Raw genomic sequence first — 15,290 nt, forward strand, 5'->3', positions numbered from 1 at the left:
CACTGTTTGCTTTCTGATATGGATATGCTTTGGGAACGCAGTTCCCCCTCTGTGCCCTTGTCTTTCTGCTCTTGACAAGATCAAGTTGCTCACATTCATATGAACTCCTTATTCCAGCAGTTACAGAGTCTCATGTATCTGCCCTTGGGTCGGCCATTTGTTAAAAAAAGGTTTCATCAATTATTCTTCAGATACACACTTAACCTTGTTGCTCAGATGCAGGGATTATTGGTTTTAGTGTCTACTTTACTCCAAAAAAGAATCCCTCAGAGCACATTTTTGCAGCCTGTTCACTCTCATTCCTCCTCATCCCTACAAAGACTGGAATTTTCTTCATTTACTACTCTGATAAACCAGTTTAGTCCTTCAAAAGAACGAATTCTCAGCATGTTCCAGAGGGACCCAGTCAGACACGTATTTCTGTGCTCTAAGGTGCAGTCACCTTGGTACAATGAAAATCTGACTGAAAGGACTGAGGTGTTCAAAAGCCTTCAGAGCTTTTAAAGTCACTGGATAAAACACAGAGGTTTTCTGTTTTCCTCTAAGGTGCAGTTTATGTAATAGACTCTTCATTAAAGTTAGAAATGGGACAGGCCATCATTATAAAGCAATATGTTAAGTATGCAGGAGTTAATTATATACTAGGTGGTTTTAGCAGATGTATCAGATGGAAAGTAAGGTGGAAAAGGTCGATGTTTTTTTTTTTTTTTTTTTTTTTTTTAATTACAATTTAATTTCCAAATAATCCACTGTGACTTACGGCTGCTTCTAATGACTATTTATTCTCCAGTGAATCGATTTTCCTATTTTATGATTAAGCCAAATAACTAAACAATTTAATTTTATTTCGGGGTTTTTTTTGTTTTTGTTTTTTCTTCAGCAAACCTCAGCAGTTAATGCCAGCACAAAATAAAATGTAGTCTAATAAACCCTAAAGGAAAAAATATATAGTTTTGCTTCCAGCATGACAAACGGTATACCCTATATCCGCCGTATATTACCCACAATTCACTGCTGCAGATGACGTTCTGAGCAAAAACCAATCACAACCGTCAACGTAACCAGCCATCAAATCAGAATAATAAGAACTGCGTAAACTTTAGACAGCAAGCCGACAAATATATTTTTTTACTGGTTTTCCAGGCTCAACATTGTAAGATACCACTGGGTTCAGTGTGAGTCTGGGCAGTCAGTAGGTCATAACACTGAAGTTACCTTTCAAACAAACACTGGCGTGGCGAGAGTCTGGTGTATAAACCTCCTTCGCTTCCGGCACTTTCTTCTCCTCAAAACAATTGCTTGTTGCAGTTTTAAATAGTTTTTTAGCAGCAAGACTCTGAAAACAGTGTTGGTTCCCGCCCTTTTTGATGTTGCAGTTACGGTGCAGAGGTGCAAGTCGATGACGTAACCCCTACTGTCCCAATTCTCCAATTTTGCACGCTTGTAACCTGCGCACTTCAACCCCTACATGCACTTGTACAAAGTACACATTCATAGAGGGGTGTAGTGTGGGAATTGGGACAGGGCCCAGATTTAACAACCATATGCTTATTTATGAAATTGTAGGAATAGAATTAAAAGCCTTTAGAGCTTAGAATAATCTATGCAGTTAAGTGTGTAAAACCAACAGGAGTGAAACTGACACGGCTGTGTGCGCAAAGTATCGTAGGTACATAGTTTGTTTTTAGTCTGATGTGGGTATAAGCGTTCTGTGAAGCATCCGTTCAGTGGAAAAATCCAGCTGCTTTCTGTCAGCTCATCGATGGCCTCTGGGTGTCATCTCTTCTGACGCTTGAGTGGCTCTTGTGCTGCCTTGGGTCCCTTTCAAACCCCATTTATTGGTTCCATAGACCAGAGCTTTGTAAACCTTTCTAAGGCAATAAATAACCGTGAATCAGACTCTTTATCCTCCATGTTTGCTGTGAAACCGTAGCTCAGCTGTGGCTGATGAAACAGAAAGGAAAGCGATCACTTTCTTAAAAAGTCAAAAAAATCAAAAATAACAAATTCCTCCAAACTTGGTGTCGAATAAAAGTCTTCATGTGAATGTCATTGATCAGGAGGACTAGACGCAGCAGCCCTGCTGTGTACTGATGTGTGATCATGGTCATCTGAATTAATTGGATGGCTTTTAAATGACGACCAGAGCAAGAGACCAGCACATTGAATGTGAATTTACCTTGTCTGATCTGTTGCTGAGTCTTGGTAACTGCCTGTGTTGTTGGAGCAGCTTTGCTACAACGTATAATCCTCCAGCTGCCTGACTAAAACACATTTGATATTTTGTCGCTTGTTTCTGAATAAATGAGTTTATGTGAGTTTGACGTGCGTGGACCTGTGTATTTCAGGCACGAACGGATCTGCCTTCGATCAGCTGGTCCTGACTTTGGCCTGGGACCGTGTAGACATTGCCAAGAACCATGTGTTTGTGTACGGACAGCAGCTTCTGGTATGTCTATGGAGTTGTGTGTGTGTGTGTGTGTGTGTGTGTGAGAGAGAGAGAGAGCCACGGCTCCCAGGGATGTTTGCTCAGCTCAGCATCAGCTAGAAACCTTTGGACTCACCCAGAATGACCCCAGAGTCCCTGATGGCCACGGTTTGTAGGGCAAGCTGCCGGGAACTGCTTGTCTTGACTGTAACATGAACGTTTGTCATCATAAGCGGCTCTCTATGCCTGTGTTTGTTTTGAAAAGCGGAGTCTTGCATAAATAGGAGGATGAATATTTGTTTTGGTTTTCATTCGGCCAGATTTCTTTTGTCTTTTCCTCAATATTAGTTTTCTGAACAATGATTTGCTATAAAAATATACCTAATACCAGTCTGCTAATTTTTGGTTGTGTTTTTTAGGTGAGCTCTTTGGAACAAGCCATGCTGGATGCTCTCATCATGGACAGGGTGGACTTTGTGAAGTTGCTCATAGAAAACGGTGTCAGCATGCATCGTTTTCTGACCATCAGTCGGCTGGAGGAGCTCTACAACACGGTAACCCTTATAAAGCGTAGACTTGTTACTTCATCAATAAATGAAAGTCCTGGATGTGTTTGAGCTTTGTTTTTAAATTATCTTCTTCAGAAACAACCTCCCAACAACCCGACGCTCCTCCACCTGGTTAGAGATGTCAAACAGGTGATGGATCTAATACATAACTCTTCAAACAGTTACTGTGGCTGATGGGAATCAGAGTCTTCCTAACAGTTTGGGGTTTGTGTGTTGCAGAGTAATCTTCCCCCGAACTATAAGATCACTTTGATCGATGTAGGCCTGGTCATTGAATTCCTGATGGGTGGGACTTACCGATGCAACTACACCAGGAAGCGCTTCAGAATCATTTACAACAACCTTCACGGCAGCAATAGGGTGAGTGGAAGAAGAAGCTAATTCTGGTTTGTAGAAGTTCAGGGGCCTCAGGTGTGTTCACACAAAAACCTTGCGGCACAATGTTTAACGCACAACTTGGGAGGGAGCGGTTTTTTCCAGAGATCATATCTGCTGGCACATGATGATGCATGGCTTATTGGCCGGTTTAGGTTGCCCAGGGCAATCGTTCTGGAGCTCTGCATGGAGATAGCCTCAGTGTTACAGAGGGAAACCAGGGGGAACCGTGCATCGCTGGTGCCAGTTCACTTTCAGAGGGAGCTCCTGACAGGTCGGGTATTCAACAGTCATCCCTGAGCCGGGCCATGCCAGCCATATGGGTCCCCATACTGCTATCAGGGCCCCATCTGTATGAAAATGCTTTTGTGAATACTAGGCATTTTCCTTCAATATATATGGAACCTATTTGTGATGCCCCAATGTGTCTCATTAAGACACGATGGCCTCGGCTCATGATTCCTTTATACTATAAAAATAATTATAATTAATCTAATGCTAATAGTTGAGTTGAGAACAAACCTCCATGCGCAACGGCTGGCTTCTAGGGAATTTTCTATTTTTTTTATGTAACGTCCTGAATGGTTGCAAAGATTTAAAGTTGTTCACATGGTGTGTGTGGTGACAGTTTTCCTAATAGAAATGTGGGAGGCATATTCGCGTCATTATAATGATCAGCTATGAATGAGCTTAGTGCAACAGCTAGACTGCACCGTTTGGGTTTCATGCAGATGTAGAACTAAACGGGTTCGAGCCAACAGACGTTTTATTTTCAGTCAGGATTGAGTCACTGAGTCATTCAAGCAGTTGTTGGTTGCCGTAACTGACCTCATAGCATGTAGACACAGTCTCTCTTAGTGCTTTTCTGCTGAAAGGAACCGGTTTGGACTGTCACAGCACCGTTGCCATGGTTATTTGGACATGTGGTGTGTGCTTTCTGTCTATTTATACTACTTTGCATATGTATTTATGGGCGAAGACCAGGTGGACTAAGCGCCACGTGCAGCTACGCCAAATTCACCGCAGATTGGGATGTATGAAGGCTACTGTAACATGTCTATGCACGGTTTCGAACATCTGAATTTTTTGGGGGGCCGCAAGTTTCAGAATTTCTCCCTACCGCCCACTTTTAGTATTAAATCCCCACAATCTTTCGTATATGAGACCCCTGCTCTTCTATTGTACCCTGAACACATAGAGTCATTTAGTGTTCTGTTTTTTCTGACTTTTCCTTCAAACATTTGAAGAGAAGTAAAAAATTATCTGTTATTAATAGGGATGGGCAATATGGACTCAAGATTTTATTACCATATTTTGTTTCATTTATTGTGCTAACAATAAAAGTGACAAACATATGGAAATAAAAAAGCAGTACTTTTTTGACAATACAGTGTACAGTCAGAGCCAAACACAAAAATACTGCTCTTATAAGCCTTACTTCCCCATTAGCTATTTTAAATAGTTCAGCTTTACCAAGACTACATTTATTCATTCATTCAAATACATAACTTTTTATTTATGCTTTCTTGGAACAACTAGTGGAAAAGGTAGCAAAAATAACACTATCAACCTTATCCAAGGTTATTTATTGTTTATTAAACACATCAAAACCTAGAATTCTCACATTTCTTTCTATAAAAACTAAAGCCAACAGCAATTATTTAGTTAATGCACTTTTGTAACATGAATAAAAATCAGTTAAAGCTTAGGGGCTACTACTCTGAACAGGTTGATAATCTGGTGTTGCCTTTATTTTATTTTGGATTTAAAAGTACTTTTTCTGTCAAAGAGCTAAAGCCCTTTTTTTCCTATTTTCTCTTTAATAATCCTTAGGAGAAAAATTGGAATTGTCAGATCAGACCTCTTAGTGACCAGAGGTTGCTATAGGCCAGGAGATGTTTGGTTTTAGGACATCAGTTTAATATAAAATCTTTTGAGATCCGTCAGTGAAGTGGAGTGAAGTACGTCTGTAAATGTTTATGTTCTGCACAGAGGTCTGGACGCCAACCTGCAGGTCCTGGTTCTCATCTGAGAAAAAATCAGGAGACCTTCAGCATGCAGGCTGAGAAGAAGGAGAAGACGAGACACAATCACTTCATCAAGACTGCTCAGCCGTACAAACCCAAGGTACACCGCTGCTGCTGAGTAGAAAAGCTTCTTCCAAACACGTTAATATAATAAAAAGTCGAAGATTTGTTTTTAGGCTTTCTACTCCGATGCTACAGCAGTGAGAGTCCCATTCCCATTGCCTCTCCAACCTCTGTTTGTCTTCTCAGCTGGAGACCGCTGAGCAGAACAAGAAAAGAAGCAAAGAGGAGATAGTGGATATCGATGACCCAGAGACACGCAGGTTCCCCTACCCTTTCAATGAGCTCCTTGTTTGGGCAGTACTGATGAAGAGGCAGAAGATGTCTCTCTTCTTCTGGCAGCATGGAGAGGAGAACATGGCCAAGGCGCTTGTGGCCTGTAAACTCTGCCGGTCCATGGGCTACGAGGCCAAGAAGAGCGACGTGGTAGACGACACCTCAGAGGAGCTCAAAGAGTACTCAAAGTAAGGTGTAGTAACATTCAGACTTGAGACGTTCATAGAACAAAATGATGGTGTTAACCAACTGTGCCGATGTGTATCAGTGAGTTTGGAACGCTGGCAGTGGACCTGTTGGAGCAGTCCTTCAGGCAGGATGAGACTATGGCCATGAAGCTGCTGACTTACGAGCTGAAGAACTGGAGCAACTCCACCTGTTTGAAGCTGGCCGTCTCCTCCCACCTGAGACCTTTTGTTGCTCACACCTGCACCCAGATGCTGCTGTCAGACATGTGGATGGGACGGCTGAACATGCGCAAGAACTCCTGGTACAAGGTTCATGCTCCATCTAGATCTCATCTTTGGTTGTAAGCAGAAGGCTGGGCTAACTTGTAGTGGGACAATCTGCCCCCTGCATTGAGCTCTTGTTGTGTATCTCATTTCACTCTAAGCCAGAATGATGATCCATCTCCTCTGCTCCCATGTAATTGTTGAAGTGCTACTTAGTATTATAGTTAGAGGAGAAAAGCATAAACATTTCTCTTAGGGAAAAACCTTTTTATATCTTTTGAATTTGTTCCTATACACAAATGATTCATAAATCCACGTTAGAGCTGATTACCCTAAATGGTTTTCAGGCATCACAAGTAATACCTGAATACCTTGAGAAATTTATGAAAGAACTCAGGTTTTCAAACTTCATCAGTAGAAGCTGTCCTGATTGCATTTTGATCTGCTTGATCTCTGTTGGAAGAGCATCGTGCAGATGTGTAGAACGCATCTCAGTAAATGAGATCATCAGTTAATCTCAGTAATTTAATTAGAAACTGGTATTTATTTTATACACAGTGATATATTAAAAGTGTGTATTTCTGTAAACTTAGCTTATTATTCAATACAGCAACAAGTTTAATAAAATAAATAAGACCATTTTTAAAAAGGTCAGGCCAGTCTGCTGGCCAGATAAGCACAGTGATACCGTCTTCATTAAAGCATTATGGCATGTTTGGGCAGATGCCAAGTCCCGATGGAAAAGTCCTCGTAGATGGCGCTGCTATATTTGGTATCGGTAAAACATAGTGGACCATCACCAGCAGAATACATGGCTCCCAAAATCAAACACATTACGGAAAGTTAACCCTGGACCTCAAGCTGCTTGGGTACTGTGCCGCTTAATTCTTCCTCCTTTGCTTTCTTTTGAAAAGAAGACCACTGATCAACAGTTTTTTTTCCTCTTTGTCCCAAGGCAGCTGTCTGGTTAAGGAGTGGTTTCACACAAGGACTGAGACAGCTGTAGACCATTTCCTAGATACATCCCTGTGTGGTGGATCTTGAAGCTCTGACTCCAGCTCCGGTCCATGCCTTGTGAAACTCCCCCGAACATTTGATTGGACTTTGCTTTAAAACTTCTCCCAAAGCTTTGGGAGAACTTTCTAGTAATATGCTTAGATACTGCAGCCTGTATCCAGCTGGCTTCTTTAGAAACAACCTTTGTGCCTTACCCTCGTCGTGAAAGGTGTCAGTGACTATTTACTGGACAGCTATCAAGTCAGTGGTCTGTGGAGGCCATGGCACTTTAATCTTTCAGTATTAAAAAAAACCCACATTTTTTTGAATTATGTAATTTACAGAATTTTAGTTTTCATTAGCTATAGGCCAACATCATTTAAATTAACAGAAATAAATGCTTGAAATATATCAATCTGTGTGTAATCCCTTGCTATTATAGTGGAATTTCCCTTTTTGAATAAAATGAGTGAAATCCCTTTTTAATTATGTTTTTTATTGAGATACACATGTATATAATAAAGAGTATTTCAACAAATCTAGCGGCAGCCACCCACATGAGTGTGTATTTGTCTTACAGGTGATTCTGAGTATCTTGTTGCCTCCTGCCATCCTGCTTCTGGAGTACAAGTCTAAGGCCGAGATGGCCCACATCCCTCAGAGTCATGATGACCACCACATGACCATGGAGGACAGCGAACACAACTTTCAGCCCATGGCTGAAGACATCCAAATGGTAGGATTTCCTCCTCCACATTTGTCTGCAACTGGCTGTTCCAAGAGAGAAATCAGTAAAGGTTTCAAATATCTGAGAGAAATACAAAGAAATATCTGTCAGGGTTTTATAAGGATGACATAATGGTTGCAATCCTGGTGCTTTAGACCCCACATTTGTTCTGTCCAAAGATCACCTGTCCAATGTGGCCTCTTTAATGTTTGTACAGGATGTCTTTAAGGAAGCCAGAACCCATGAACATTTGGAGGTGAAACATGACATGGAGACACAAGTCCGCTCCCGAAAACTGCCTTTAACAAGAAAGATCTACGCCTTCTACCACGCTCCCATTGTCAAGTTCTGGTCCAACACGGTACGGAAACATTAAATGCAAAATATCTGGACTTTATACTTTATTTTTTAGTGCAAAACACATCTGACTGTATGTCAAGTGAATGTATTTTGGCATGGTTCACAAATATGTATGTTGCTGCTATTTGGACATGTTGCACAAAGGCAGTTAGGTCATTACATTTAAACACACTCTTGTTAACTAGCATTCTGCACACTCACCTCGTCTTTTCCCATTTGGACCTATTTATAGCCCAAGGCTGTTTCCCCAGAGCTTGGGATCCAATACTGCTGGTTTTATTTGCAAACGCAGGATTGTTTTTCGGGTTGTTCAAGACTGAGGGGTGCAGATAAGATCACTGGCCTACATAACATTGCCTCAACCTACGCTTATCTACATCAGCTCTACCTGCCCCGATCCTGATTCCAGCACATCAGCGTAACTGCATCGCTGACTTGTGCGTCACTCATGGGAGAGTGACTGATTTTCCATCACTTCATGCCTCACGTCAAGGTTGAGCTACTTTTAAAAACTGTGGACCTAATCAAAGTTGCATCAAGAGGCTAACAAATGTATTTTTTCCCACAGTCTACATTTTGATTAACCTGTGTTTTTGTTTTATTTATTTTTACCAGCTTTAACAGTGAGGAATGAAGATTCGAACTACTTCATGTGCATAAAGGAGCTAATTTAATAGTTGTTCAGATTTAAATGCCTAAAAACCTGACCTGGTGTTCCAGGTTACTGATTCAGTAAAACATTCCTGCTTCTGTTACATGAATGTTGGTATAGAAACTTATAGCAAAGGAAAATGAACAACGACTTTTTAAATGCATGGGTTGTTTTTACCTCACACTGAATTACATTTCAATGAGATTTGCTATCATGACAATTTGAACAAAATTCACCTCGTCAGATTCAAGTCAATTTAATAATCTTGCACCAATTCACCACAGATGTCATCTAAAGACATTTTACAAGACAGACGGGACCAATTCATATCCAGTTTTATAGAACTGTATGACCAATCCATTAATATCAAGTCAAATCTATTTAAATTTAGTGACATGTAGTCTCATTCTGGTTCATTCAACCTAAAATCCACTATATATACAATAGATTAGTGACATTTTGGCTGAAAATTAACTATTTTCATTTGACCATTTTTTGGTGAACATATTTGTTTTGTGTTTTTGTAAATGATCACTGGTTTGTACTCTGAGTAAAAAGAAATGAGGGCATGACAGCTGATTTTATTTATGCAATTATATTTGTGGCCAGTAGAGGGCAGTTGACGAAGCTGAACACCATTAGGAAGGAGACTTGAATGATAGCATTTGTGTTGTAATAAAGTGGGTTATTATATACAGGTCCTTCTCAAAATATTAGCATATTGTGATAAAGTTCATTATTTTCCATAATGTCATGATGAAAATTTAACATTCATATATTTTAGATTCATTGCACACTAACTGAAATATTTCATGTCTTTTATTGTCTTAATATGGATGATTTTGGCATACAACTCATGAAAACCCAAAATTCCTATCTCACAAAATTAGCATATTTCATCCGACCAATAAAAGAAAAGTGTTTTTAATACAAAAAACGTCAACCTTCAAATAATCATGTACAGTTATGCACTCAATACTTGGTCGGGAATCCTTTTGCAGAAATGACTGCTTCAATGCGGCGTGGCATGGAGGCAATCAGCCTGTGGCACTGCTGAGGTCTTATGGAGGCCCAGGATGCTTCGATAGCGGCCTTTAGCTCATCCAGAGTGTTGGGTCTTGAGTCTCTCAACGTTCTCTTCACAATATCCCACAGATTCTCTATGGGGTTCAGGTCAGGAGAGTTGGCAGGCCAATTGAGCACAGTGATACCATGGTCAGTAAACCATTTACCAGTGGTTTTGACACTGTGAGCAGGTGCCAGGTCGTGCTGAAAAATGAAATCTTCATCTCCATAAAGCTTTTCAGCAGATGGAAGCATGAAGTGCTCCAAAATCTCCTGATAGCTAGCTGCATTGACCCTGCCCTTGATAAAACACAGTGGACCAACACCAGCAGCTGACACGGCACCCCAGACCATCACTGACTGTGGGTACTTGACACTGGACTTCTGGCATTTTGGCATTTCCTTCTCCCCAGTCTTCCTCCAGACTCTGACACCTTGATTTCCGAATGACATGCAGAATTTGCTTTCATCTGAAAAAAGTACTTTGGACCACTGAGCAACAGTCCAGTGCTGCTTCTCTGTAGCCCAGGTCTGGGGAATGCGGCACCTGTAGCCCATTTCCTGCACACGCCTGTGCATGGTGGCTCTGGATGTTTCTACTCCAGACTCAGTCCACTGCTTCCGCAGGTCCCCCAAGGTCTGGAATCAGCCCTTCTCCACAATCTTCCTCAGGGTCCGGTCACCTCTTCTCGTTGTGCAGCGTTTTCTGCCACACTTTTTCCTTCCCACAGACTTCCCACTGAGGTGCCTTGATACAGCACTCTGGGAACAGCCTATTCGTTCAGAAATGTCTTTCTGTGTCTTACCCTCTTGCTTGAGGGTGTCAATAGTGGCCTTCTGGACAGCAGTCAGGTCGGCAGTCTTACCCATGATTGGGGTTTTGAGTGATGAACCAGGCTGGGAGTTTTAAAGGCCTCAGGAATCTTTTGCAGGTGTTTAGAGTTAACTCGTTGATTCAGATGATTAGGTTCATAGCTCGTTTAGAGACCCTTTTAATGATATGCTAATTTTGTGAGATAGGAATTTTGGGTTTTAATGAGCTGTATGCCAAAATCATCCGTATTAAGACAATAAAAGACCTGAAATATTTCAGTTAGTGTGCAATGAATCTAAAATATATGAATGTTAAATTTTCATCATGACATTATGGAAAATAATGAACTTTATCACAATATGCTAATATTTTGAGAAGGACCTGTATATACAGTACAGACCAAACGTTTGGACACACCTTCTCATTCAAAGAGTTGTCTTTATTTTCACGACTATGAATATTGTAGCTTCACACTGAAGGCATCAAAACTATGAATTAACACATGTGGAATTATATACTGAACAAAATAGTGTGAAACAACTGAAAATATGTCTTATATTCTAGGTTCTTCAAAGTAGCCACCTTTTGCTTTGATTACTGCTCCACACACTCTTGGCATTCTGTTGATGAGCTTCAAGAGGTAGTACCCTGAAATGGTTTTCACTTCACAGGTGTGCCCTGTCAGGTTTAATAAGTGGGATTTCAAGCCTTATAAATGGGGTTGGGACCATCAGTTGTGTTGTGCAGGAGGTGAATACAGTACACAGCTGATAGTCTTACTGAATAGACTGTTAGAATTTGTATTATGGCAAGAAAAAAGCAGCTAAGTAAAGAAAAACGAGTGGCCATCATTACTTTAAGAAATGAAGGTCAGTCAGTCTGAACAATTGGGAAAACTTTGAACGTGTCCCCAAGTGCAGTCGCAAAAACCATCAAGCGCTACAAAGAAACTGGCTCACATGAGAACCGCCCCAGGAAAGGAAGACCAAGAGTCACCTCTGTTGCGGACGATAAGTTCATCCGAGTCACCAGCCTCAGAAATAGCAGGTTAACAGCAGCTCAGATTAGAGAACAGGTCAATGCCACACAGAGTTCTAGCAGCAGACACATCTCTAGAACAACTGTTAAGAGGAGACTGTGTGAATCAGACCTTCATGGTAAAATAGCTGCTAGGAAACCACTGCTGAGGACAGGCAACAAGCAGAAGAGACTTGTTTGGGCTAAAGAACACAAGGAATGGACATTAGACCAGTGGAAATCTGTGCTTTGGTCTGATGAGTCCAAGTTTGAGATCTTTGGTTCCAACCACCGTGTCTTTGTGCGGCGCAGAAGAGGTGAACGGATGGACGCTACATGCCTGGTTTCCACCGTGAAGCATGGAGGAGGAGGTGTGATGGTGTGGGGGTGCTTTGCTGGTGACACTGTTGGGAATTTATTCAAAATTGAAGGCATACTGAACCAGCATGGCTACCACAGCATCTTGCAGCGGCATGCTATTCCATCCAGTTTGCGTTTAGTTGGACCATCATTTATTTTTCAACAGGACAATGACCCCAAACACACCTCCAGGCTGTATAAGGGCTATTTGACCAAGAAGGAGAGTGATGGGGTGCTGCGCCAGATGACCTGGCCTCCACAGTCACCGGACCTGAACCCAATCGAGATGGTTTGGGGTGAGCTGGACCGCAGAGTGAAGGCAAAAGGGCCAACAAGTGCTAAACATCTCTGGGAACTCCTTCAAGACTGTTGGAAAACCATTTCAGGTGACTACCTCTTGAAGCTCATCAACAGAATGCCAAGAGTGTGCGGAGCAGTAATCAAAGCAAAAGGTGGCTACTTTGAAGAACCTAGAATATAAGACATATTTTCAGTTGTTTCACACTATTTTGTTCAGTATATAATTCCACATGTGTTAATTCATAGTTTTGATGCCTTCAGTGTGAAGCTACAATATTCATAGTCATGAAAATAAAGACAACTCTTTGAATGAGAAGGTGTGTCCAAACTTTAGGTCTGTACTGTATATGAAATAAATCTTTGATTGATTAGCTTCCTCTTTATTTATAATCTTTGAAGCATCTCATCTCTCTTGTTTTTAAGTTGATTTTTTCTGGATAAAAGTGGACCAAATGAATAAATTAAGTGTGCTGTCCTGGCAGTTTTGGCAAACGTTATGATGAATGTGGTTGATTGGTGGTGTTAGAGGCAGATTTGAAAAGGGGAAATGAGACATTTTTTCTGTTGTAATAAGATCAATAATAAAGTGCTGAGTCTTGAGACCACATGCCTTGGTAAAAACTGGATTTGTTGCCTTCAGATGTCTTTTTGATCACGTTTATTTCCTGTTTGAGAATCTGATAGAGATTTCAATGAGAAGTCATCTCACTCTGCAGCCATTAACATTTTGTTGTTCTTTGACAATAAAGAGCCGTAAATCATAACCCTCTGATATAGTTTAAAAATATCACATATTACATACTTTAGTTTGTTGTCAATCAAATAAAGAAAATATTTGGAAGAGCCATTGAATTTCCTGTCAAGTTATCCTTTTGTTTCATTACGTGTTTACTGTTTAGACTTTGGTTGTTTTTTTTTTTAAGGCTTTTGGTTATTAATTGTGTTTCCTTTGTTTAGCTCTTCTACCTGAGCTACTTGATGTTGTACACATATGTGGTCCTGGTGAAAATGCTTGAGTTTCCCTCTGCTCAAGAATGGGTGGTCATCCTTTACATCTTCACCTCTGCTATCGAGAAGATTCGAGAGGTTTGTGAAACCAGCATACCCTGTTGAAGTGAAAAGCCGCAAAGAGTTGATTTTTCAGGAAGAAATGTTTATTATAGAGTTTTCCACTAAGCTTACGGCTCTAATGTTGTTTCCTGACTTTAGGTCAACTTAATTAAATTGCTTTTCATGTTTCTCTCTTTTATTCAGATGTTTATGTCCGAAGCAGGAAAAATAAGCCAAAAAATAAAGGTGTGGTTCAATGATTATTTCAATGTGTCCGACTTTCTGGCCATCGTTACGTTCTTTATTGGTTTTGGATTGAGATTCGGTGGAGGCGTTGCCTTCATCCCAGGGCGAACAGTTTATTGCCTCAACATCATCTTCTGGTATGTTCGACTCCTGGACATCCTGGCTGTGAACCAGCAAGCTGGACCCTATGTCATGATGATCGCTAAGATGGTGAGTACAGCTGAACTTTTAGTTTCTTTGGCTACTTTTCTAAAGCATTAAGCATAAAAAGCATGATCTTATTAAAACCCTTATTTATATAGAAATGGAGCTCTTCAGTGACAGGATTTATTTTGTGCATTTATGTTTTTACTTTAATTGTTCAAATTTCTCCTGCATAACCAACGCAGATATACAGCTACAAATAAAGAAATTACAATAATGAAAAAACTTCAATATTTTGTCATTAATTTCAGGAAATGGAACTTCTATAAATTTATTACAAGTAGAGTGAAATATTAAAATACTTTATTTCCTATAATTGTGATGGTTATGGCTTTCAGATATCAAAAACCCAAAATATAGTCTCTCAGAAAGTTAGACATTATATAAAAATTGGCCATAATATGGCCTACACAATCATTAGGAAGACTTCTGATTGGACAGATGTCCAGAAGACAGTCATCACTTAAACCCAAAGAAACAGCGTGATTGATGACCTCAGCGGTTTTGATTCTGGAGCTGTTTAAACCTTATTATACCTTGATACCAGTAAGCGTTGATTTACAGGAAACAGAAACTGTTATTCCTTGCTGGTTGGGGATTCCCAAGGCTAATGTATTTACATCTGAAGTCAATGATTGAAAGGATGAATAACATTCCAGACGATGTCGGTCTCATGTTGTATTTATTTCTTTGACATGTTTTTCAGGTGGCCAACATGTTTTATATTGTGGTAATAATGGTTATTGTCCTGCTGAGCTATGGTGTCCCAAGAAAAGCCATTCTGTACCCTAATGAGGAGCCCAGCTGGACACTGGCCAGAGATGTGGTTTTCCAGCCATACTGGATGATGTATGGAGAAGTGTACGCCTATGAAATAGATGGTAAGGATGGAGGATGGTGGCAGGGGGGATTAGGAAGGTATGGTCAGATTAATGTAAGGTCTCTCGCCACAACTTGCCCCCTTCCATTCTCCCCTATACAAAATGTTAGCAGTCAAACTTTTAGCAGCTTATTATCATCCTAATTATTAAGTGATTACATAAAAAACTAATAATTTCTCTTTTTGCAGTCATTTGGCTCTGCTACAGCTAGATGTCATCTGTTAGAGATTTGTTTGCCCTTCTAACTGACTTCTCCTCTTCACAGTGTGTGCCAATAACACCGAAGACACAGTAAAGCCTCTGTGTTCGGATATAACGTGGCTCACGCCTTTCCTACAAGCAGTCTACCTCTTTGTGCAGTATATACTGATGGTCAACCTCCTTATTGCCTTCTTTAAGTGAGTGCAGACTGTTTTAATGAATGAATATTG

At 40.5% G+C, this 15,290-nt stretch overlaps 1 protein-coding gene across 5 annotated transcripts in view; it reads left to right on the forward strand.

Moving 5' to 3' along the window:
* Positions 1 to 15,290, forward strand: part of trpm7 (transient receptor potential cation channel, subfamily M, member 7) — a 51,759-nt gene that overhangs the window by 17,517 nt on the left and 18,952 nt on the right. For 4 of the 5 annotated variants that reach the window (XM_047362655.1, XM_047362656.1, XM_047362657.1 and 1 more), the window contains exons 11-23: positions 2,349 to 2,449; positions 2,848 to 2,982; positions 3,073 to 3,126; positions 3,217 to 3,357; positions 5,365 to 5,499; positions 5,649 to 5,923; positions 6,004 to 6,232; positions 7,764 to 7,919; positions 8,128 to 8,271; positions 13,436 to 13,564; positions 13,733 to 13,984; positions 14,685 to 14,859; positions 15,125 to 15,257. In XM_047362655.1, the coding sequence (XP_047218611.1) occupies positions 2,349 to 2,449; positions 2,848 to 2,982; positions 3,073 to 3,126; positions 3,217 to 3,357; positions 5,365 to 5,499; positions 5,649 to 5,923; positions 6,004 to 6,232; positions 7,764 to 7,919; positions 8,128 to 8,271; positions 13,436 to 13,564; positions 13,733 to 13,984; positions 14,685 to 14,859; positions 15,125 to 15,257 (2,059 nt within the window). Of the gene's footprint in view, positions 1 to 2,348; positions 2,450 to 2,847; positions 2,983 to 3,072; positions 3,127 to 3,216; positions 3,358 to 5,364; positions 5,500 to 5,648; positions 5,924 to 6,003; positions 6,233 to 7,763; positions 7,920 to 8,127; positions 8,272 to 13,435; positions 13,565 to 13,732; positions 13,985 to 14,684; positions 14,860 to 15,124; positions 15,258 to 15,290 lie in introns of those variants that run through there. The other variant, XM_047362660.1, reaches the window with a different exon arrangement.

The sequence above is a fragment of the Girardinichthys multiradiatus genome, chromosome 4 (genome assembly GCF_021462225.1).
Source record: "Girardinichthys multiradiatus isolate DD_20200921_A chromosome 4, DD_fGirMul_XY1, whole genome shotgun sequence".
Lineage (NCBI taxonomy): Eukaryota > Metazoa > Chordata > Actinopteri > Cyprinodontiformes > Goodeidae > Girardinichthys > Girardinichthys multiradiatus.